This window comes from Haliotis rubra, unplaced genomic scaffold (assembly GCF_003918875.1).
Source record: "Haliotis rubra isolate DU_JTF1 unplaced genomic scaffold, ASM391887v1 Scf198, whole genome shotgun sequence".
NCBI lineage: Eukaryota > Metazoa > Mollusca > Gastropoda > Lepetellida > Haliotidae > Haliotis > Haliotis rubra.
The window spans coordinates 680,949-706,304 of NW_025765980.1; the positions used below are offsets into that span (position 1 = coordinate 680,949).

The following is a 25,356-nucleotide window of genomic DNA, read 5'->3' on the forward strand; positions in this document are numbered from 1 at the left end:
AATGTGTGAAAATCGTAGACTCCTTACAGCGACATAGGTGTCAAACTGAACCACGTCATCGTAACGCGCTGTAAGGAGTTTGTTGTCTGACAGGCGCTTGAGACGGAAAATTAAGAATGAGTTAACCGGTTAGAAGGCTACCAGTCAGTTAACTGACGGTGAGTTGGGCGAGCTAATATAGATCCCAACGTCCCAATGCATTCGATGTCAGTATGAATTCTACCGCGTAAGATCTCGCCAAGGAATCGGATACCAAAGCGAAGCAAGGTCCGTCGGGGTCAGCTGATCACTCTAGACCACGAAGTGTGCGACTTCTACTAAATTGTCCCTTTTTTAACTTGGCGAGTTTGTAATTGAAATATATGACCTCAAAAATATTTCAGATGGCTGTAATCTACTGTTATCTGCTGTAATCTAGTAGTGTTCAAATTCAAAACTTGACTGGCGTCTCAACATGTGATGCTTATAGATGCCTATCATAGTATCACTGGACTTCATTGTCCATTTAGATTATTGACATATTTTGTGAATATATTTAACAGTAACAACAACAAGTGGAGTGTCACCCAACACTCTTTGCTAGCCTACCAATGTCTTTCTGTCACATAACAAAATTATGTTGATGTATATTTACATAAGCATTTATCATAAATTATCAATAATAACTATAAAAGATGATTGTCACATTTAAGAAATAGATTATTCATAGCGTGAAGTATTGTCATGAGTGAAGTTTACTGGACACTGTCTTATAGCGCTATCAACATCTTGCTATATTGGCTTATGTTTTGAGCCCCTGTACTTTCAAGTGCGGAGATCCCCTTTTCGATCCTTTGGGTAAGCCACAAAAATCTCACCCTTTCCCAGTGTAATAATCCAGTTATCATGATTAGCCTAATCGTTTATTATTTTTATCACATTTCACTGCAATACATGTCATTAAAAATGTTGTGTTGCTTGATTAGCAGCTCGCTTTCATGGACAATGGTAGCTTACAGTCCGTTTGAGTCAGAAGCGGACCGATGAATTGCAAATTTGATCATTGTACAAAATTGCCACATAAATATAAATAGTACACATGTTGATCATTTACTAATACCCAACAGTTTTCTTATATTTGAAAATTTTCGGACTCCACCAAAAAAGTTCTTTAAGAAACTATCATCATTGAAGCGCTAAAAGTTGTTATCTGTCACGGCTGGGTGAAACCGCAGAAAGCGGAACAGCCACTATCTCGTCATGCACGGGATACACATGCATGATGAAAAATGAGGTTGAATGCTGACGCGAAACAGTTGATGATTAAAGTGTACGATTTTTCCGTGCTGAAGCGAAAGGGGCAAACCAATTTATGCCATTAATAAATTCCGTGGCGGGCAGCAAAAGCTTTAGGAGTATCAGCAAGGGTACTGGCAAATGTTCTGGAACACAAACATTGTGAGGGTGATCGCGAAGCAGGTAGGGTCGTGTCAAAATCACACAAATTAAAACATTTGGACCATTTTCAAAAGAACCTTGTAAGGCAGTCTGTCAACAAGCTCTATTCTGAAAACAAATACATGTCGCTGAAATTTTTTAAAAGCATTTGAAGCAAGAACACAACCTCAGAGTATCAAAGTACACTCTCTGGGCACTCTTACACCCTTTAGGGTATCGTTATAAGAAAATTTTGGGAGAGAATAGGTCAGTACTCTGTGAGCGCACCCTGATATCGTTAAGCTTGAGAAATAATTTTCTCAGGGTTATAAAGAAGAAGCGAGGAAGGGTTCGAGCCAGTGTACTTGGACGAGACCTGGGTCAATGCCTGCTCGCACACTGCCAGCAGTCAGTGGGTACCCGATGGGGGTGATAAGGGTCACGTGAAAGCTGCCTCTAGGGAAAGGAGAGAGACTAATCATTCTCCATGCTGGTTGCTCCAGCAAAGGCTTTCTCCCAGGCTGCAACTTGGTATTCAGGGCAAAGTCCACAGATAACAGAGACTACCATTCCCAGATGAATGGTGCGGTTTTCCCTCGATTGGGTTCAAAACAAGTTGGTAGCAGCTCTACCAGAGAAGTCTTTTATCGTAATGGACAATGCCCCATACCACGGCGTGCAGGACCCTGACAGTAAAGCCCGACATCGAACAGTCGAAAAGGTGATATGATATCATGGCTTGACAAATTTCAGATCGCCGCGGCCTTCAAAGGCAACGAAGCCTCAGTTATATGAGATCATAAAACCCCACAAAGGTGAACCTTTCTACAAAGTTGACATTTACATATAAAGTTAGGGTCCTAATATTCTGCGTCTTCCACCCTATCACTGTGACCCTAACCCCATTGAAATGATATGGGGTATTGTCAAAGGAGATGTTGCCAGATCAAACACAACTTTTAGATTACGTGACGTAGAGGTTTTGGTTAAGGACTCCCCTTAACAAAATCATGACTGAAACTTGGCAACACTGTGTCAACAAGGTAGCTAACGTCATTGAACAAGGTTACTGGTCTCGGGATGGCTTACAACAGGCAACTGTGGCACCACTTGTCATCCCTTTAAGTCGTGACTATGACACTATGACAGACTAGGAACCGACAGGTCCCCGCCATGACTGACTGTTCCGTTTCTGCGGTTTCACCCGCCAAGCGACAGATAACAACTTTTCGTCTTCAATAATGATAGTTTCTTAAAGAACTTTTTGGTGGAGTCCGAAAATTTTCAAATATAAGAAAGCTGTTGGGTATTAGTAAATGATAAACAAGTGTACTACTATTTATATTTATGTGGCAATTTTGTACAATGATCAAATTTGCAATTCATCGGTCTGTTTCTGACTCAAACGGACTGTAGATGTAACTTTGAGAAAAGATGAATTAGAGGTTGCGATGTCATGAATGTGCATGCATGCTAATGACTGGTTAAACCAGCACATGTAATGTAACATATGACGGCAGTGGGGTCCAGTGGCAGCATGTTTGTCTAGTATTGTTTTAATTTTCAAGTGATTATTGGATGAAATTCAGAATAATCTCCAATTGATGCTCATGCTGTTGATCACTGGATTGTCTGGCTTAGACACGGTTATTTGCAGATCGCTTCCACCGTACCTGGATATTGCTGAGTGCGGCGTTAAACAACCAACCAATCAACAGAATAATCATAATATGTCAGATTTTAGATCCAACACCAACTGTAAGGGATGGATTTAAATCCTACGTTTGCCCCATAAAATGTACATAAAATTCTATCAGTCACTATCATCATTGCATGTACTGTTGTAGGCCAGTTCAGAATGGCAGCAGCTGGTGGAGGTGTGACGATCCTCAGTCTACCCTGGGAGCATGTCATCTGTCGACACCTCTTCCCCTACCTGTCTGTCAAGGAAGTCTTTCAACTCCGTGTCATCTCCACTCAGTTCCGCGATCTTGTAGACACCTTCTTCAGAACGACCTTCACCCTTGACCTAAGTCGAGTGGCTGCACGAGTCACAGCCGAAGCCTTCGTTCTCATGTCACACAACAATCTATGTTTGAAGAAACTCACGCTACGCAACTCCAAAGATTGGCTATCAGATGCCATCCTGAAATCTGTGCTACTTAATAATCCCAACTTACTGAAGGTAGATTTAACGAACTGTTCCAACTTGACGAACCTATGTGTGAATGTGTTAGCTGTGAACTGTCACGAGCTGCAGGTGCTTGTGCTGACGAGACTGCCACTGGGTGAGCAAGGAGGCTCTGACAGGGTTGCTGGTCAACTGTCGGGAGCTAGAACACGTGGATCTGACTGGATGCTGGAACTTGGATGATGAGGTCATCAGTCAACTCATTGTGTATGGTAAAAAGTAAGTCCATTGTCACATCTCTTTCAGGAATATAATGGAAGGTGGGGTAGCCTAGTGGTTAAAGCAGGGCTCTGGATAATTTTTCAACATCAGGAGTACGTACTGGATATTTTTACAACATAAGAGTACTGGATAAACTTAAGAGTACATTTTGAGTACTGAATGGAATTTAATGGCGTATCAGTAATCTTGTGTTTCGTTTCATATATGCACCACAACATTGCTACTCTTGTGTAAACAGGTCAATAAACAATAAAACAACACTCTTTCAGATAAATACGTCTGTAAATGATTCCAAGACCGTACAGCATTGCTGTGGTGTGTATGTGCTACGTTTTCTACTGTATCGTGCATATTTGTTATCCGTTCATACGCCGATACGGCCCTTATCTGGAGCCCTGTTAAAGTGTTCGCTTGTCAAGCTGAAGACCCAGGTTCGATTCCCCACATGGGTACAATGTGTGAAACACATTTCTGGTGTACCCTGCCATGATTTCGTTAAAAGCAGCGTAAGACTTAACTCGCTCACTCATTCTTTTTCAGGAATATAATTTTTAGAATGTGCTAAAGGGGCAGTGGGCTAGCCTAATGTTTTAAGAGTTTTCTCATCACAACAAAGACCCAGGTTTGATTCCTCACTTGAGTACATGAAGCCCATTTCTGGTGTTCCTTGCCATTATATTTGCCATTTATGGAATTTTTCAAACCAAACTAATAATTAAAATCACTTTTTACTATTTTAAACTCATTTGATTTTTTATCTTGTCAGATTTATTAAAACAGTGATGAATTAATGTTACTGTTAGGTTGGTGGATCTATAAACCAGTAAATTAAGAAACTCTTGTCTAAGAAGTTTTTGAAAGGAATTTAGAAGTTTGACAAACATGAATACATGACACATTTTATGGATAACAACTTTTTTTTCATTCCTTATACAATACTGGTGTCCCTCCATCGTGATATTGCTGGAATATTGCTAAAACGGCATAAAACCAAACTCACTCACTCACTCCATAAAATGATGTTTCAGAGCTAATTCTTGTTCCTTCATCAGGTGAATGCTGAGTCACTTCAAAGAGTGTAAACATATATATACAGTCAAGTCTCGTTCAGTCTTAGTGAACTTAGGCTCAGTATTATTCGTTACACTGTTAAACTGAGTCTAACAAACCCAAGTAGAAGGTCGCGTCAGCTAATCTCATAATCCCACAACAGGAAGTCAAGTCTATTTATAGCTTGCCGAGGGAGCAGCTGTTCTGCCGTTTTATTGTTTAGACCCATGTTTAAATCCAATCATTGATGAAGATTTCATAAATGTTTAATGAAAATATGAAGTGGTTTTGAAAACAATGAATACTCCTCAAGAATGCGTGATCGAAACAAGAAGCTTGATTGGCTGACAAGACTGTCAACAAAATGCCTGCTTTCCCGCACATGTTCGCTTCAAGAAAACATTTTGTATTTGTGAAAGGCTCAGTTCTCATCGAATTCACGAACAAGGTTGGAAATAATAGATTTATTAATACTTGTTACATCTACTCTAAGAGCTATAGGTGTTCTATTCTGATTTCTGCATCCACAAGTCCACATGTAGATCACACACAAATATCTTGACGTACGTATTGTTTTGCTATAAAACGTGTACCCGTGAAGATCCGGGTTAGAATATTGATCTTCAGTAACCCATGCTTGTCGTAAGAGACAACTAACGGGATCGGAGGGTCAGTCTCGCTGACTTGGTTGACACATGTCATTGTCAGCATATCCCAATTGCGTAGATAGATCTTCATGCCGTTGATCACTGGATTGTCTGGTTCAGACTCGATTATTTACAGACTGTTGCCATATAACTGGAATATTGCTGAGTGCAGCGTAAACGTAAACTCACTCACTCAGTCTTATCAAGAAAGAACCGCCTCCGTGGTGTAGTGGTTAGAGCGTCCGCCCGGAGAGCGGAAGGTCGCGGGTTTGATCCCCAACCGCGTCATACCAAAAGACGTTAAAATATGGTACTTGTCCCTGCCTGGCGCTCGGCATTAATGGGTACAACAAGGACTGATCGGCTCGGAGTCAGTATAATGTGTCTGAGTGGGGTATTCATGCTTCACTGCAGCATGGTAGGTATCTCAGTGGTCTAGCACTATAAAACCAGCTTCAGTCTGGGCTAGTACAAGCAGCCGCACATACACATACACACGCATGCACGTCGTCATATGAGCGAAATATTCTCAAGTACGACGTCAAACCCAATTTCACCTCACCTCACCTTATCAAGAAAGTGTAATCCCAAGTATAACATCTGGTGTGTACACAAAATTGCGTGCAGAAATTGGTTACAAGAACTAAATCTCGAACTTACATTTGTTTTGTGGAGTTTGGTATATGAGCTTTCCGTCAGAACAAAAGGTTATAGTATACTTGCAACGTTATGAACATGCTATAATCATGAAGTTGACAGAAGTCCATTGGTCAATGACGTGCAGTGAAAATGACATGACAGTCAATTTCAATATCATCAGAAAAAGATTGTTCGTTTTATTACTGCAAAAAGTTTTAGGTGTATCCAGTATCTATTTTAATATTAAATTCCCTGGATGCTCAGGAAATGATGTAATACATTGTACACCTTTGTTGTGTTTCTCATTGTGTTCATTTTTCACATACTCGGCGGATAAAGCCAATTTAACAAATTGCTACGCCATCTGGTGGCCAGATTTCACTGTTCATTTTTATCATTTGTTAGTCTCATGAATCGATACTTCAGATATATTATTTTTCGATGAAAATGAATTAATGGCTTCCTTGTCGTGCTGGTTAATGTATATTTGACGACTTGTTTAACACCTCCTAAAAAAGTCCTATTTAATCATGTCAATAAAAATGTCCAAAAGAATCGGGAAAATCAATTATGCCAACTTGAATAAATTACTCTAATGTAGAGGAGGATTAATCAATTCATTTTCCGAAGCCATTAAGGATTAAGTATTATTTTACACAGATTTTACACAGTGCATTGTGAGTGATTGTGAAGATATTCATGAGCTTGTGTGTGTAGAGTGAGTGATTGGATGAATGAGAGAAAGAGAGAGAATGTTGTAATATCTGTGTAATATTATCTATAGTTGTATGCATGTATGCTTTTAGTACTACTACAGCATGGAATCGTGCTCCAAATGAGAAGGTTATACTACAGTAAGGATATTGCACAATATTATTAAACATGATTGTGAATTTTAAAGCAACTCTTGTAAGCATAAAACTGAACATTGCAAAAACATGATATAACAATGTACAAGCTGGTGTGAAACAAGGAGTAGCAGATTGAGCCACTTAAATGCATGATCAAATTAATAAGTGGAGATCATAATATCATGTTCCAAATTCAAGAACCGGAAATGATTTAAATCTTTTTCTGAATTTTGTGTAATGATCAGTGTGTAACAATGGTGGTTGTCAACTGTTTATTACCAATTTCATCTCAGTTATTGACATGATTATCAGTCATACCTATTTTGACGGCAACCTGTTCTTCAATCACAGAAATAAATTAACTCACAAAGTACACACTTTTATCTAATATTAAATTTGAAACAAAATCCTCCTAATTATTTAGAACTTATGTCAGATATTCATATTTTCACAAACAAAATTGAGGAAACTCTAAACACATTGGTAGAACTTAGAAGTGATGTCTTCCTTTAAATTGTTTTTCGATTTCTATGATTTAATTTTTTGCATTGACGATGTGCTTGTCAATACCAGCATTATGTGCACTTTATTGTAGATTTCTTTTAAATGTCATTTTTCTTTATTAATGTACATCATGTCAAACTGGAGGGGTAGCTTGGTGTTAGAGTGTTTACTCGTCATGCTGAAGACCCGGATTCGACTCCAGACATGGGTACAATGTGTGAAGCTCATTTCTGGTGTCTTCCCTCCTTGATATTGCTGGAATATTGCTAAAAGCGGCCTAAATCCATGCACACTCACTGACTCAGCAATCTATTTTTAAACATGATAAATGAATCATAAGACTGAGATTGATTTGTAAAATATTGTCCTGCTTCAATGTACTCTTCTTGTTAATCGGTCAGATGATAGTGTGTTACGACTGAAGCCAATAGTTTATCAGAGATTGACACTTTGTGAAGATTTCCAAAATTAAAACAATGGAATAGACTCCTTTGAACCTTTTCCTGTGATGGGTATAAACATGAATAAATAACAAACAGCAGATAAGTTTGAGTTCAGGGTATTCACTGACATGTACCATATTGACAATTAATAGACTATTCCTGATTTGTATTATTTTGTTATTTTGTAATTTATCATTCTCATTTGTAAACAAATGGACTGCAGACATAAATATAGTACGTGGTTGTTGGCATCAGTAATTACTTCTGTGGGGTTGAGGAAGGCGGGTCATCCAGGCGACACTCTAGATGTGTCACACTTAAAGGAGAATACGAACGAAAACAAAACTTTTGATATATTGTAAAGGATTTTCTAAAAGTAAAAGTCACATTCCGTGATTAAAATTGAACAAAAGGTTTGTAAAATAGCAATAAGAACACAAAAACGTACTCGTATTTCCGCCAATTACGGAAACACCCGACAGTTAATGAGCAGAGGGGGTATCACGTGACATGACGTCATATGTGCCTGTTGCTGATGGCTTCTTCTTTGATTTTACCTCACAACTTAACAGTGTTCATGGATTCTGAAGCAGTAAAAGATGTTCCTGATGTCATTTCTGAAATGGATGTTAGACCATATCAATACGATCCAATTTTACATCTTGCAAGACAATCTTCCACTGAAGATGAAGAAGAAGAATCAAGCGAAACGAAGGCACCGCTTGAGGTCAAAATAAATTTAAAAATAGACCATATCATTTAACAAGATTACTATTTGTCAGCAAAATGTCATACAGTTCCAGCCAGCAAACTCACCCCTATAAATATATGACCAGTCACAAAGAATTATTTAAAAAAAAAATGTGATTACAGTTCATTTTGTGTCAAATGGGTGACTGTAGGGTGTCTGGGATTTAAAACAAAATAATTGTGCTTCAGATGAGGGAAAATATAAATTATCTGCTTCAAAAATTACACTGGAATTATTTTGTTGAAAAAATAGGATCCTAGTTCTCATTAATAGCATTATCAAGTATCGATACAAGATCCCAGCCTGGTCGAGCAGCAGAGATAATATTCCGTGGCCTTGATAAGTTATTCCCGAAAACTGGTGAATTATAAAATACTATTCAGGACAGCGTATGTTTCCCCATTGTTTGGTTATGGAAATAGTTATGGTACTTTCGATCATAGCCTTCGAATGACATCTTGTCAGCCCGATGAGAATACAGAACAACTTTCACGGCACACACTACTGACAAATAGCGAGTCTAATGCCAATGTGCGTAATTGGACAAAATGGAAAATGTTGAAAGCAACAAGTACATCATGATTTGCTGTTGTATTCGCAATGTTTCGAGTAGACTGCATCATTTAGGGCTCCAAACCGAAAAAGAACTTATAGCCAAACGTTTTCAAGCTCATGTGAAATCTCTTGCTGATTTTGATAATACATATCTCATGTGACCAGTCGAACTGCCCCAGCTACAAAATGCCCCAGCAAATTTGGTCATTAATTCTTATTTGTTCAAATTTATTTATAATGATTGAATATATGCCGTAAATGCATAGTTTTTGTCAACTTATTATGATATTATGTTCTTCATATAAAAGTTATTAGGAAGTAATATTTCTGATAAATGTTTCATTAGTAAACTCATAACTATGTATATACTTATATATGAAGAACATAATATCAAAGTTGACAAAACTATGCATTTATGGCCTATATTTATTCATTTTAAATAAAATGGGGCATTTTGACTACCCCACTGGGGCAATTTGACCAAATTTGCTGGGTCATTTTGTAGCGGGGGCAATTCGACTGGCAATCGGACTTGATTTAATTTATGTTCAAAATACCACTGACAGTAAGTTGTTACAGGGAATGATGGAGTATAAATGAATCTTGTGGGTACTTTTTCCTTCTTCAGCCTAGCTTTGGGATTTCCATACCCCGTGCGTGCATGTCTCTTTCATATGCGTCCGACTCCGAATGATCAGCGCATTTCTCTTGCTGAAATCTGTCATTTCACTTGGAAAACGAAAGAAATGGTGGTTCTTTTCCATGTTCGATGATGCCGTGCACCCCCAGGCAACGCAATACACCATCGTACCATTTAAAAAAACGACAGAAACAACACTATTTGTACTACTGTAGCGCTTGGTCTTTGGCAATATGGCGGACTCCAGGCACATTTGACGTCACGAGCGGGAAGGTCATGTGGGTTCCAGCGAAATATGCATAATGGCAGAAGCTGAGATTTACAGAAACTGTTTTCGCGATTAAGACATAATTATACATAATTTTTAATTGAAAATTTGGGAATATGTTTCTGATGACTTTATCTTTCACCCAGCAAATTCTTGCAATTGACTCATATTCTCCTTTAAAGATGTTAAAGGACTTTTAAAAAGGTTAAACACTACCAGGTGATACAAGCTGTATGATGAAATATTACCGTTTTTAAGTGAATTTTGTGAATATTATATATACCAAGGGGTTCATCAAGAGTGAAATAAACAATGTGAAGTGACCTTTTTAAAAATCCTTTAATACATGCTTTAAAGGGATAGAAATAGGCTCTGGTCGACTTGAGGTCAGTATACCTGATCTGGGTGTCTATGTTAAAGTATGCATATCAAGGGACTGGCACAGTAAAACCAGCACAAGTCTGGACTTGTATACGTAGATGTATTAGTAAACAGCCACATTAAACCCTGTTGATTTCACTGTCAGAGGTTAAGTTACTTAGCCCCCATACCACTTAACCCAACTTAAGACTAACACTTAGTTTCTGAAAATATATCAGAACCAATTTATTCTGTTTAAATTGGAAAGGAGCCCCAATGAGAATATGAGGAAATCTAGACTTGCTTCATTAAGGACATTGCATTGCAGAAATAGCTGCCTGGACAGAAGGGAAAATAATGTGATTCAGACACTTTTAGAGAGATCCCCCATAGTCAGTATCTCACAGACTTGCATAGATTACGTTATTTCATCACCAAGAAATACAAATGGTTGCTATCGTGTAGTCATGGGAACAGTGACACACGTCTGTTCACAGTAGGCTAATAAAATGAGGACATTATAAATCATAAAACTCATGTATTTCTCAGAGCAATGTGTTTTTAGGGACTTTTTATAATTTGTGGCTGGTGTGTATGTGCGTGCATTTGGTGATGATTTGGGGTGTGGAGTGTGGTGGAGGGTGTTGTCACCCATTTTGTTCTGGGGAGGTGTGGAGAGGTCATCAATTTTGTACACAGGTACTAGGGGGGTGTCACTGATTTTGTACATGACATGCAGGGGATGGGGGAGGGTGTCACTTACTTTGTAGATAAATTTTAGGGGGGTCATTCGCATTGTACATGCTTCTCGATAAAAATCAGAATCACCCCCCCCCCACACACCACGGCAAACCTTTGTTGTATGGACTGTGAGTAACCTTGACAATTTGTATTCAGGATCCGCTACCTGTCTGTGTCGAAGATCTATGGTTTGACAGACACAGCTATATCTGTGATATCCCATAACAGCCCACGCCTGCAGCATCTGAACATCCATGGCTGTTGGCGGGTCACCAACGACTCCATCAGGTAGGCTTCAGTTAGGGTGTGCAGCTTAAACTTACATCATCAAGACGCTACTTCTGACGAATAGAATTGAACTTCAGTAACCCATGCTTGTCGTAAGATGTGACTAACGTGATGGGGTGGTCAGGCTTGCTGACTTGGTTGACACTTCATCGCATCCCAATTGAGTAGATAGATGCTCATGCTGTTGATCACTGCATTGTCTGGTCCAAACTCGATTATTTACACTCTGCCGCCATATTGCTGAGTGTGGCGTAAAACTGAACTAACTTCTAATGAAGGGGCAAGAAGTAGCAGTGTAATATTGTTACAAACACTACTGAAGTGATGTCAATGAAAGGATTAATGTCTTCATATTCTTCATCTTATAAGTGCCTATCTAAGACTTGATAAATATCAGTTTATAGCCATGAATAGCTGCAAAATTGCTGATGTGGCACAAAACAGTATTCACTCCCAAAACCGTGACAGTGTATACAAAACTGTCAAGTATTGATGAAGTACAGTGGAAGCTGTCAAAACCGTGACAGTGTATACAAAACTGTCAAGTATTGATGAAGTACAGTGGAAGCTGTCAAAACCGTGACAGTGTATACAAAACTGTCAAGTATTGATGAAGTACAGTGGAAGCTGTCAAAACCGTGACAGTGTATACAAAACTGTCAAGTATTGATGAAGTACAGTGGAAGCTGTCAAAACCGGCAGTTGTCCAATCCGACAAGTTGTCAACACTGGCATAAAATCTCAGTCCCGTCCATGTATGCAATTATCATCATTTAAAAGCTCTGCAATCCGGCAGCTGTCAATTCCGGATCTCCGCATGAAATGAGCCACCCGAATATGGGTTTATACTGTAATCAGTGCTGTCTATTCCGGTGCGTGGCGAGGATTCGGCTGGATGTGTATTGTCACCAATTAATCCTGCGTTGAAACTACATGGTTGCCGACAAAGACAATTTAATCTTAGTTCAGCATGGGTATACTTGTACATGTAACTGGTGAGTTGACATGTTTTATTGTGATACAACAATGTATATGAGAGTGACAAAACTGGTTCACTTCTACTTGGAAGTAACCGTGTCATCTGCACAATCCGGCACGCTGTCTAAACCGGATTATTTCTTTAGTCCCGATGAGTGCCGGTTTAGACAGATTCCACTGTATAGTGTATAACAAAAATAACATTCAAGTATTGATGAAGTATAGTGTATAACCACAATAACATTCAAGTATTGATGAAGTATAGTCTATAACCACAATAACATTCAAGTATTGATGAAGTATTGTGTATAACTACAATAACATTCTGTACTGCAGGTTGCTGGGTGAGTTCTGTATGGGGCTGAAGGCTATAGAGATCAAAGACTGTCGAGGAGTGAATGAGATCAGCCTGGCACGACTCCGAGCACGCGGTATCAAGATGGATGTGCCCCCACCTCCACAGGCACAGACTCTCAGCTATCTACATCGAAATATCCACAACCTTAATGTACAGATTTGAAGTCCTCTGTGTCTTGGAGACACTGTTGTCTGTGTATCTCCATAGCATAACACTGGAACTTATTCAATATTGACATTGATGGACATTCCAAGTGTTAATATCTTCCACCAAAGTACACACATCTTCCATCATGTAAATCACATATCACTAATACATGCAGTATGTTATATATACTTCCAATCAAAGGTTTAGACTCACTAGTGTAAATATAGACACTTACGTCAGGGAAATGTTCTAAACTAAATTTTGCCAAATATTCCATACTGTTGAAAGGTACTTTTTACACATGAACTGATGTGTTGTAAAACAAATTCGTAACGTTGAAAAGATTATTGTCATGAGTTCAATAAATGATAAAAATCAGTGAAAATGAGTGAATTCATAACCAAACTTTACACCAAAACGCAGCTGTTCACATGCATGATATTTGCACATGCTTTTCAATAATTTGATGCATGATTCTCGTGCAAATCATCTGCATAAGGTTTTCAGTTGGTTCCCCCAAGTTAGTGGAGAAATCAATCTTCGATGAAACCATATATATATACATAACATATAGTGAGTGTTTTAAGTGAGTCTTTTGATGGGAAGTATAGTTTTCAGACTTCTAACCACCGAACTTGTCTAAATGGTGTTATAGAAAAGAAATGCACTTTAATGGATTTTGTTTAAGATTTTCACTCATTATATTTCAGTGGTATGCCAGCATCAAATTGGATGTAAAATATCTGGTGATTCTTTTGCTGGGTAACATAATTCTCTTATCTTTCAAAAATGTAAAACATGGTTGATTGAACCGACAAACTAAAGGAGTGCCACCATATTTGACTGGTGCTGGTAAAAATGAAAGCGTGACAGTTCAGTCTTTGTTGTATTGTTTTGAAAGAGAACTGGTTGTTTACAAATCTATGGAAACCCTGCTATGCTATAATTTGTTCTATGAATGCTGTTCATATACAGGAAGTTGTATGTTGCCTAAAGGTTGTGAATCATCTACCATCTTACAGCATCATCTTAGTATATATTGTACTTCCTCATTTTAGCAAATTCATTTTCTTAAATTTTAGTTTTCAAACTTGTTATTTTATGAATAGTGTTTTGGCATGTTTGGATACTGCAGTTACAGAAATGAGAGCTACTTGTGTAGAGGAGAATTGTCATTAGCTGAGCATATGCTTCTTGTGCTATGCATGTATCTTCTTATACTATGGACAGGTCTTTTGGTCCGATAAACTCTTGTAAGTTTATGAAAATGAAGACTACAAAATGTTTATGGAATATGTTTTTAATCAAGTGAATGAACCAGACTTTGTCCCTAACAGCAGATTTGCTGTATGTTCTGGGCATATTGACCCAAGAAAATCTGTAAAGGAAATTACATTTGTAATTGTAATATGGTCTGGTTAAAGTTTATTGTAACCCTGATTAATTTTGTAATTATTGTGATGATAATTTTGATCATGATGATGACAATGAGTGGTGGTGATGACAATGACTGGTGGTGATGACAATGAGTGATGACTGGTGGTGATGACAATGAGTGATGACTGGTGGTGATGATGGTGACAATGAGTGGTGACTGGTGGTGATGATGACAATGAGTGATGAGTGGTGGTGATGACAATGAGTGATGAGTGGTGGTGATAATGAATGTGATCGCTGATGTTAAGGAGGGTGCAGTGTGTTGTCAGTATGTGTATTAAGTCTAGGGGAGTCTGTCCCTAGTGCAAGTTAAGAGGTGACTTAATTTGGGATCCACTGGGATTCCATGTTATAATTGGTCCCAGTGAACCTAACCTGGTTGTAAGAGGCGCCTTTATTGATCGGTAGGTCCGACTCAGGGCTGAGGTTGCTGTCCTGTCAGTGTACCCTGATGGCTGGATTGTTGTTGGCAATATGAAGTACCGGATTGCCTGGTCCACTCAATAATATCTTCTTGTTTTCTTATAGATGTATGTGCATCTGTTTTAGGTATTTTGTTGTACATCTGTTGAAAGAAGTCGTGATGCGACTGTGAATGTTTTTTGTCCTGTTAGAACTTGTCAGTTTTAATTATTTTGGTGGCCAAAAAAACAACATAAAAGATGATAATTATTTGTTGTATTAGTTGTCAGTTTACACTTCCCTAGACTTGCTATGCAGGAACAAAAATAGGGTACCGAGACCCATCCTTTCCTGGAATTACTAAAGGGAGATAAGTATTGGAACCTATTCTTTTCTGGAATTACTAAAGGGAGATAAGTATTGGATCCTATTCTTTTCTGGAATTCATATAGGGAGATAAGTACTGGATCCTATTCTTTTCTGGAATTACTAAAGGGAGATAAGTATTGGATCCTATTCTTTTCTAGAATTACTAAAGGGAGATAAGTACTGGAACCTATTCTTTTCTGAAATTCATATAGGGAGATACTGGGATACTGGGGACAACTTCTCCAGGGTACGTGTGGTACTGGGGATGCCTCGTGCCTCTAAACCCACTGGGATGAAGTCAGAGAATGTCTTCTGCCTCAGAATTTAATTAGGGTGACAAGCACAGGGTACTTGAGATGTTTCCTGCCTTTGGATCCAGTTCAGGCAACAACCATTAGAAACTGTAGGTGAGGAATGTTGTTTGTGGTTGGATGAAGATATCAATGTTTCAGTTGTTCTTCTTGTTTTGTCCACCTGATTTTTAAAAGATGTGAGTCTTCATTTACAAAGTCACCTATGCCGTTACTGTTTGCAACATGGCATCAATATGAATAATTCTGGTACAGCAGAGAATGGAAAACTGCCATTTGTGTTGATGATGTGCATGAACAAATGTTAATGTCACTATCAAACGTGGATATTGTTTATGAATGAGTGAGTTTGTCAAGATTTGTCAGAATACCTGGCTATGGAAGAAAACAGTTTTGTGACAATACTTTGATTCATATCCAGTTGTGAGTGTTAGAATTTCTTTCATTTACCTTCATATAAAATTATCATTGAATTGTGTATCACAGCTTTCACTGTTTATCACATGTAGCATAATGAGAAAGGAACTACTCACAACAAGTGAGAGTACACCATTTTTACTTTTATTTCTTTGTAAGGACAGACCAATTTTATTTCTTGTTTTGCGTATTTTTGTCCTCAGAAAACCTGAGGAGGCAGGAGGGAAAAAAAATAAAAAATAAAAATAACTACTAGTAGTCAAAATAATTTTCCTTTTAAATACTAAAAGTATTTTATTTTTGGCAATTTATGAAGTATATATGGGGCAAAAATGAATTAAATTTTATATATTTTTTTGTAAGTTTACATTTTTGGCATGTTTACATGAGGATTTTATTTTTTGACCGGGGAAAATTAACTTATATTTTCTATCTTATTCTTGAAAAAATACGACCTGTGGATCCGTAAAACAAGAAATATAATTGGTCTGGCCTAATTATTTAGTTAATTTACCATGGCTAAGAAAAAAATCTGGTGTTCTTTGACTTCTTATGAATAATATCCTCTCTCAAAACATCATAATCATAACAATTACTCATAGAAAGTTTTAATGGAAGGCAAGTCTTAAAATTTCTATTTCAACTTTGCCAAAGACATGATGCACCTCGAATGTGTCACTATGAATGAAATATTATATTTTATTCTATTTTTAAACTTTGAGGCTTTATATATTTTTCTTTATTTCTTCCAAAAGATTGAGGACATTTGTGTTTAGACTTAAAGGTCCAAGATCTCTTTTATTTTAGTGTCCCGGTATGGCTGAAATACTGCCAATGTGACTTAAAATCTTAACTCATTCATTTTCACTTTGGGCTTTCCTCCTTCATAAAGCTAACTCACTCACTCACATTGTTGTTGAACTTATATTGTAGCTACAGTCTTTCCTTGCAATGTCTGGTGGTATATTTATTGGTGATAAAGAATGTTTATAATCTGGTTCTTACATTTTTTTTATCATCAAGAACTCTCACTAGGAGCAGTGAGACAGCTTAGTGGATAAGTTTTATGCTCTTTACTCAAAGATCTGGGTTTGATTCCCCACATGAGTACATTATGCGGTCGGGGGACATCAGAAATGGGCGTCACACATTGTGCCCATGTGGGGAATCAAACCTGGGTCTTCGACGCGTCAAGTCAACGCTTTAACCACAAGGCTACCCCACCGCCCCAGGTGCGAGGGACATATTTGAGGTACAATTTGGGAACAACAGTGTCCAAAAGGACACCAGACAACAGCTACAAATTAAATGTTAATACTCAAGTAATCACATCAGATAGTATTCTTACAATAAATATTATTGTATTATTCCCTTGATCATGTTGATTTGAGAGAACACAATCATATACTGGTATATGCTTTTTCTATCAGTCTACATCAACCTGGTACATATCACTGTCTCATTATCATCCATAACACCAGAAATAATTCTGTAGATGAGGTGTATGTTCAGTGAGAGGGGGAATCTTCACAAACGTCTGGAGCACTATCTAGCCCATCACTCTGGTGTCAAATGCAAAAGCTTAACTTCATCATGTCACATCAGCTCTGATGAAGTGTCACATATATTATGCATTCAAACCCTGGATGTCATATATATTCATCAATGTCAGCCTGCTTGATGAGCATATATAGATGGAAAATTTCATCATCACTTCAGCCCATGCTTCAGCCCATGATGCTGCAAAATCTTCATGATTATGAAGATGATGATCTTTTTCAGAATCTACCAAATCTTCATCACTTCACCCTGGATGTCATATATATGATGGCAAATCTTCATCACTTGAGTTATTCTTGTCATCCAGGAACACATCAGGATCTAGCAAGTGAGAGCGTCGTGGTCTCTTGTACTTGCCGCAGTCTTTGCTGAGAGTATTTACAGAACATTCTGATAATACAAAGTTTTCTGTGAGGAGCATCTTCTGACCGATCCCTGCATCAGCAGCCTCCGCACCAGCGACGTTGTTGTCATTCACAGGGACATCTGGTGGAGTCAGAACTTCCACACTCCGTCCTGAACTGTCCAGACCCTGCCCTGAAACACATCACCATATTACCAACAGATGGAACAACCTGGATGGGAGATGGAAAGGCTGAGTGAGTGATGTGTTTGCTACTTGGAGCAACACTTCTGTCACTTCCTAATGAGTGAGTTGGGTTTTAATCCTGCACTGAATGATATTGCAGATATATGACAGCATGTCAGCTTGCCTCTGGGACCAAACTCACCATAGCAAATTTGTGCCCCGCCACATGATAGCAAGGAAAACTGGCTGCACTTCTATATACCATAGGTGGTATTGGTATTACACATTCTCAGTGAACTATAGATTCAAGTACTTTTGTTAGGTTGAGTCCCATCTGAGATCCAAACCCACACTCTCAGAATCAGGCACCAAATCCAGCACTCAAAAGGGGGGAGGGGGGGGGAAGGAAGAGAATAAAGAGAAATCCTTCTCACCCACCTGACAGAGACATGGGGGGACTGTCCTCCTCCTCCTTGCCTCTCTTCCTCTTCCTACTCCTCCTCTTCTTCTTTCCCTGTCCCATGCTGTCCTTGTCCTGCCCCTCCTGAGAGGACCCGGTTAGTGTCTGACTCTGTCTCTCCTCCACCAATGCTGCCAGCTCCACTGAAGCTGTGGAAGATGTCTGCAGACCTCCAGGATGAGCTGCAGACAGAGGAATGTCTACCATCATGCATTTTAACACACATGGGACCACATTAATGTTCCGTATCCAGTCCTATTGACAAATATCATGACCTTTATGCAATATTTACATGACATACTGACTTGAGACACGCACTAGGATCACTACACAATTCCACACACATCAGTTTATTTGCTGCTGCTGTTTCAGGTATAATTTCAGTGATATTCAATTCTGAAATCTTTTTAACAATGCCATAATATTGTTAATTTTATCCCAACATGGACAGACAGATTTTCTGGTGATGAAAATGATAGGTAAATGGACAACAAAGGTATAAAAGGTACATGGACTATAATCAAGGTGAGAAGTGTTGTATACCTCTACAGAGCTGTATGACCCGAGACCACAGTTTGTTGCGAGACAGGTTCTTCTGGTGGCCCACAATCAACAGGTGATGTCTGGCACGTGTCAGTGCCACATTGGCTCTCCTGACAACAAACACACAGTCACTCTAAACAACACTGAACACAATTACATGTATCCTTGCTAACCCATGTGGAAGTTATCATCAGTTAAAGGATGATGATGATGATGATGTAACTTTGATGTAACTTTGAATCTATCAAATCCACACCATAAAGCATGCTAAAAGGTTGGTTGGTTGGTTGGTTGGCTTTGGTTGGCTGGTTGTTGTTTAATGCCACACTCAGCAATATTCCAGCTATTATGTGGCGGTGGTCTGTAAATAATTGAATGTGGACCAGACAATCCTGTGATCAACAGCATGAGCATCAATCTACGCATTTGGGATGCGACCAAGTCAGCGAGCCTGACCAGCCAATCCAATCAGTCACCTCTTATGACAAGCATGGGTTACTGAAGACCAATTCTAACCCGGATCTTCACGGGTTACATGCCAAATATTAGCAACACTATTCCACTGCTTTATTCTTAAAGAAGAGTCGTTTGTGTGTTTGTTGCTTGTTGCACATATTATGTCCATATCATAATGGTCAATAAATAATCCAGTCTGGATCCTGTGAATGACATCATGAGCCTCAAGGAATACAATTGGTATATGATAAAATGCATAAACCAAATCAGCCAGCCTCACTGTCCAGTCTTGTTGGTCTCTTCTCAGAGAAACATGGGTTACAGAAGTTTAAATTCTAACCTGGATCTATGTACATTCATGCTGTGTTTATGAAAAATATATGATCATGTTGAAATAGCCATACTTGTCACTGTCTATGAAGCCAATGTTGTTGGTGCGGACACATGAGAGGATGATGACGTCCTTCTCTGCGCCCTGGAAGGCATCCACTGTGGACACCTGGACACACTTGAGCTCCTTGTTGACGGCAGGGCTGGGAGACACAAACACAGCTATCAGTAAATACATGGTGTATTTCTGCTATCTCAGTACTGTGAAATTGTGGTTAAAGCATTGGTTGTCATGCCTGGGTTTAAATCCCCACATAGGTACAATGTGTGAAACCCCTCTCTAGATAAACTAGTGATTGATAATATCAAGACATTGGGTACAATGACGTACAATCTACCAAGGCCAAGAGCCAGGGGCCCTATCCACAAAGCATTCATAGCATTACATCATTTGTAAGCCCATGATATAGCTTACGACTTACAATAGGTCGTGACGTTATGAATGCTTTGTAGATTGGGGCACTGATTATCTATTTACGCAGATGCCATCCCCAAATTACCCATACTTGCAGTGTATGAAACATAGCCTGTCCCACTCTCCTTGACGGTCTATTTTTGTGAAGGACGGTCTATGAAATAAGCAAGGCTGTCCTTTGGTCGGGGACATATTAAAAAAAATAAACTTAACTTGGTTTGAACTTCATCTTATTTATTATATTAACATTGTTTTAGTTTTTGGGACTGGCTGTGTTTGTTCAGGACTGGTCACTTTTGTGGACATCAAGTCCTTGGACAGGCCATATTTCAAAACTATTTTATACACTGAGATTTGGAATAATCAGCCTCTAAATTTAGTACCTTAAAAAACAAATGAAAAAGATATTCATTATCATGACAAGCAGCATATGACTAAATGCTTTTGAAATATTCATCTTTTGCATGGTATTTCTCTCCCAAACACCTCACAATCTGTAAACCTTCCTATCACATGCTACAGCATTCTCTTCCCACAGAGGTTACTCCTGTCATATCTTCCTACGTAACCTCTGTTCTAATACGGCCCTTTCATGGTGTGAGCGTTCAAGACTCGTGATTGGAGGCAATCAGATTTAGTTGTGCAATCAGCGACGTTGTTTCAAAAGTGATCATTCGCAAGGCCTCGGTAATTTCCGTATGCTTCGAGAAAACTAAACCTCTTCCCCTGCGCGATGCGCAAACGTTTCTTCTAGACAGAACTCAGTCATGTTATGGCGGATCAGTGGCGTCTCCATCGCCCTCGTTGACAACGGACAAGCTAGCCATTAAACGTCTTGTGTGTAACATCAACACAAGTCCCCGGCAGATGGGGGATATTTGTGGCCCCACATTTGCTTGTTTTAGTCAAGTTGAATCTAAGTCGATGTAACACGTGTTCTGATTGGATAGAAAGAAGAGAGATAATTCGTGTTGCGATCTTTTGCCGCTAGGGGATTTTACGAGAACCGGGAAATATGGCCGTATTAGAACAGAGGTTCGTAGGAAGATATGACAAGTAACCTCTGTGGGAAGAGAATGATGCTACAGCAATTAGCTATTAGTTGCTATCTCTTCATTTATTCGTCCCTACAACAAGAATATGTTCTGCAGACTGAGTTTAACTGAATCCCCAAGGCAATGAAATAGAATTACTTGTCTGTGTGTAGACTTGTGATGATCTTGTACATCTGAGCCTTGTACAGCGTGATGACCCCGATACTCCCAGCCTCCACCCCCACCATCACCAGGGCGTGGATCAGGAGCACCACCAGCCTTGCCTCACTCTCGTTGTAGTAGCTCCCCGAGCCGTCAGTCACTTCCTGCCCTCCCGCCTCATCATAGAAACACAGGGTTGGGAAAACAGGCTTGAAGAAGAGGAGAAACATGTCTTTAAAGTCTAGGGACACTATGAAAGTGAAAACAATTATTTTTATTATGTCTTTCTATATCTTGTCCATTATTTGTCTTATTTATCATGTTTTTGTCACTCTTTGTCAGCTGTAGCAGGAAGGACAAAAGTATTGATTGTCATAGGTGTTAATCACTTATAGATCATCCGAAACCATGATCCTGGTAGGATGAAGGGAGACAACTCTATGACTACTATGTTACTAGTGCCCATTGAATATTCACCAAAAAAAATCATGTGTTAACCACTAAATGGGCAAGGTGTTAACCAATGAAGAATCATAATGAGGATGACACTGGGATCCTAAACCATGATCCTGGTACCGTAAAGGGAGATGACCCCTGACTACTGGGCCACTAGTACTTCCTGAATATTTACACCAACATAAAAAACACATAATATCATACCTATACCTTTCCATGGAGTAAAATATCTGCCACAATGATTCGAAGATGACAAATGTAATTTCATGATACACATTCTGTAATGATACTTCTCGTGACCAGATCATATGGACTCACAGAGAGAGGCTGTCTGCAGTCCTCTGCCACTCCATCACACAGCTGACCACTGTAGAACAAGGTGTTGGCGATGTCACTGATGCGTGGGTGACAGCGGTACTGAGTCCGCAGCTGCACCCGGACAGTAGTCCTGGAGAGAATGGTTGGTCATGTGAGTGAGAGAGTAATAGTGGTGGTCCGATTAATTGAAAGAATCGAAGATTGGTCGCAGTGACTTAACGACCAAGCAATCGATCATGTTTTCTCATAATCGAACACAAACAATTCTGGAACACTTTTAGCATTAACAATATTTTTCACAAGGTTGGTTTTGTCAGTTACATTTCATAAGCACTAAAAGCTTGTTCCAAGTCATGATTTAATTTATCTTAAAGACACCAGGAAAGATGTTCCTAAGATACCGGTACTAGTCATCCTTTCAAGATGTGAAAATTGCAAAAAAAACACCAAAGAACTACATGTTTTTTTCTTCATGTTTTTGTGCATTAACAAAAATAACCAGGAAACATTTATAAATGACGCTAACCAATTATTTTCGATGATTGATCGGTTGTAATGGAGCAATCATCAATTATGAGATTTTAACCAATTCCCAACACTAGTGAGTAAGTTAAGTTTTACGCCGCTTTCAGCAATATTCCGGCAATATCACAGCGGGGGGACACCAGAAATGGGCTTCACACATTGTACCCATGTCGGGAATCGAACCCGGGTCTTCGGCATGACGAGCGAACGCTTTAACCACTAGGCTACCCAACCGCCCCCTTGGTCATGTGAAGTATAAGGGATGTAGGTCACATAGTCCTAACGCCATGGTGTAAGCATAGGTAAGAATCTACATAAGGCAAGTTATTCTTAAAGAAGTACTATGTTCGATGGTCTATCTGTTGTAATGAAACTGACCCGTGAAGATCAGGGGTAGAATAGGTCTTCAGCAACCCATGCTTGCCACAAAAGGCAACTATGCTTGTCGTAAGAGGCGACTAACGGGATCGGGTAGTCAGGCTCGCTGACTTTGTTGACACGTCATCTGTTCCCAGTTGCGCAGATCGATGCTCATGCTGTTGATCACTGGATTGTCTTTACAGACCGCCGCCATATAGCTGGAATATTGCTGAGTGTGGCGTAAAACTAAACTCACTCACTCACTGTAATGAAACTACCTGAGTAACAAGAGTAACAATTAGCTATCGGAATGGTATGCATCATAAAACGTGAAGAGACATATAAGCTAGTTTCGATAAACTTGAATCCAATTGGCTCAAGCTCTCCTTTGACTATGGGGTGCGGTGGGGTAGCCTAGTGGTACAATGTGTAAAGCCACTTTCTGGTGTCCCTTGCTAAAGCGGTGTAGAACCATACTCACTCACTCTGTGACTATGTTGTACACATAGATAATATAAAATAGAATACATAGCTTCAGTTTCATAAAGGCACAACAGCTGAGTACTAAAAAGGATACGATTAAATCATACAGTTTCATATTAAGTCAAAATATGTAAGGCAAGAGGCATTATTTATGTATTCCTGCTACCTACCAACTTCATTAACCTGTCAAACAGAGTCTGTTCCAAGCCATCACTGTGGGCTGCCTCAGAGCCTTGTATAGTCGGGTCCAATTGCTGCACAGATAAGTGAATTATTTCTTAATCACACCTTTTTTCTATATGTAAATCAAACAATAAAAAGACAAAATTGTTAGCTCGGTATATGAATTGTTCTTATTTCATACTTAATCTGTCAAAACGTACAGTAAACTATGGTTATAAAAAACTACATTGAGTTTGTATTAACCATAGTGTCCAGGTACTGAAAAATCAGTGGAAAGCTGCGGAGGCTGAGTGGGTTAGATGGCAGACTTTGTGTGCTGGCAATTGGGTGCCTGACTGAGAGTGTGGGTTCGAATTCCAGATGGGACTCGACTCAACAAAATCACTAGAATCTGTACTTTACTGAGAATGTGTAATCCCAAACATAACATATATAAGCATAGGTTACTGTAAGTGAGTGAGTTTTGACAGCATTTGTAGCAGTATTTCAGAGTCACATTCTCAGTGTTCCAGGGTATTATCTGTTTACTTGTTTAGATAAATACCCTGATCCATGTGACAAGAGAGCATCATTTTGGAAGTGATGTCACTGCCTCTATTACCCGGTAAGTCTGTATTTCAGATATTCAGCAGAGTAGTTTGAACAGGATGGCACAAACTAGGCTCACAGTGAGTGAGTGAGTGTAGTTTTGTCGCACTCAGCAATATTCCAGCTATATGGCGGTGGTCTGTAAATAATCGAGTCTGGTCCAGACAATCTAGTGATCAACAGCATCAGCATCGATCGATCATCGTATTGACATGTATCAACCAAGTCAGTAAGCTTGATCATCCAATCCCGTTAGACGCCTCTTACGACAAGCACGGGTTAGTGAAGACCAATTCAAACCTGGATCTTCACGGGTTAGCTCACAGTGAAGATTTGGGTGTAGGGTATGTACATCAGGATTTAGATATACCGGGTAACATACTGGATGATGTAGGATGGCGGCAGCGACCATACCTTGGGGTCTCCCACCAGCACCAGCTTCTCAGCTGAACCGGGCTATCGGCAGCAGCGATGACGGCTCTGTCATCTGGCTGCACTCATCAAGCACCACAAACTAAAACCAAACATAAACATAAGTATGTTATAGCAATGGCTATGTAATTTAATTGTAGAATTTATTTTTCACCTATACTTCAGCAATTTCTGTCAGTCATAAAGGCTGACTATAATTGTGAGAGGATACCTTAGTTATGAAAACTTATACTCACTCCTTAACGTTTTGCATAAAATATGTTTAAATGAAGCATTTCAGTTTTGCGTATAAGTATTACAGCAATTACTTGGTTCTTCAAAAATTTAATTGTATAAAATTTTTGTTAGCCCTTTCATTAGTATTAACTGTCAGCCACAGAAGCTGATTTATTTTTATGAAACTGTTAAAATATGCAATTTTCTGAATAAAATTGATATTTTATACTTATCCTGACTCATAATAAATAATGTACTTCA

General features: G+C 39.0%; 2 protein-coding genes across 2 annotated transcripts in view; one reads left to right on the top strand and one right to left on the bottom strand.

The window, feature by feature from the left end:
• The first annotated feature begins 45 nt into the window (after window positions 1-45).
• On the top strand, window positions 46-13,311 carry LOC124275077 (F-box/LRR-repeat protein 15-like). The gene is given in 5 exon segments (XM_046710554.1): window positions 46-158; window positions 3,264-3,691; window positions 3,693-3,826; window positions 11,435-11,566; window positions 12,881-13,311. Coding segments are annotated over 4 exon segments (867 nt in total). The 5' UTR covers window positions 46-158; window positions 3,264-3,274; the 3' UTR covers window positions 13,065-13,311.
• A 4,347-nt stretch (window positions 13,312-17,658) lies between these two features.
• The window catches only part of LOC124275056, a 49,101-nt gene continuing 41,403 nt past the window's right edge, over window positions 17,659-25,356 (bottom strand). Inside the window, 10 exon segments of the mRNA XM_046710529.1 lie at window positions 17,659-18,082; window positions 18,513-18,716; window positions 19,078-19,187; window positions 19,938-20,066; window positions 21,532-21,743; window positions 22,309-22,387; window positions 22,389-22,438; window positions 23,847-23,930; window positions 24,862-24,895; window positions 24,897-24,961. Coding sequence (XP_046566485.1) covers window positions 17,802-18,082; window positions 18,513-18,716; window positions 19,078-19,187; window positions 19,938-20,066; window positions 21,532-21,743; window positions 22,309-22,387; window positions 22,389-22,438; window positions 23,847-23,930; window positions 24,862-24,895; window positions 24,897-24,961 — 1,248 coding nt within the window. The 3' untranslated portion in view covers window positions 17,659-17,801.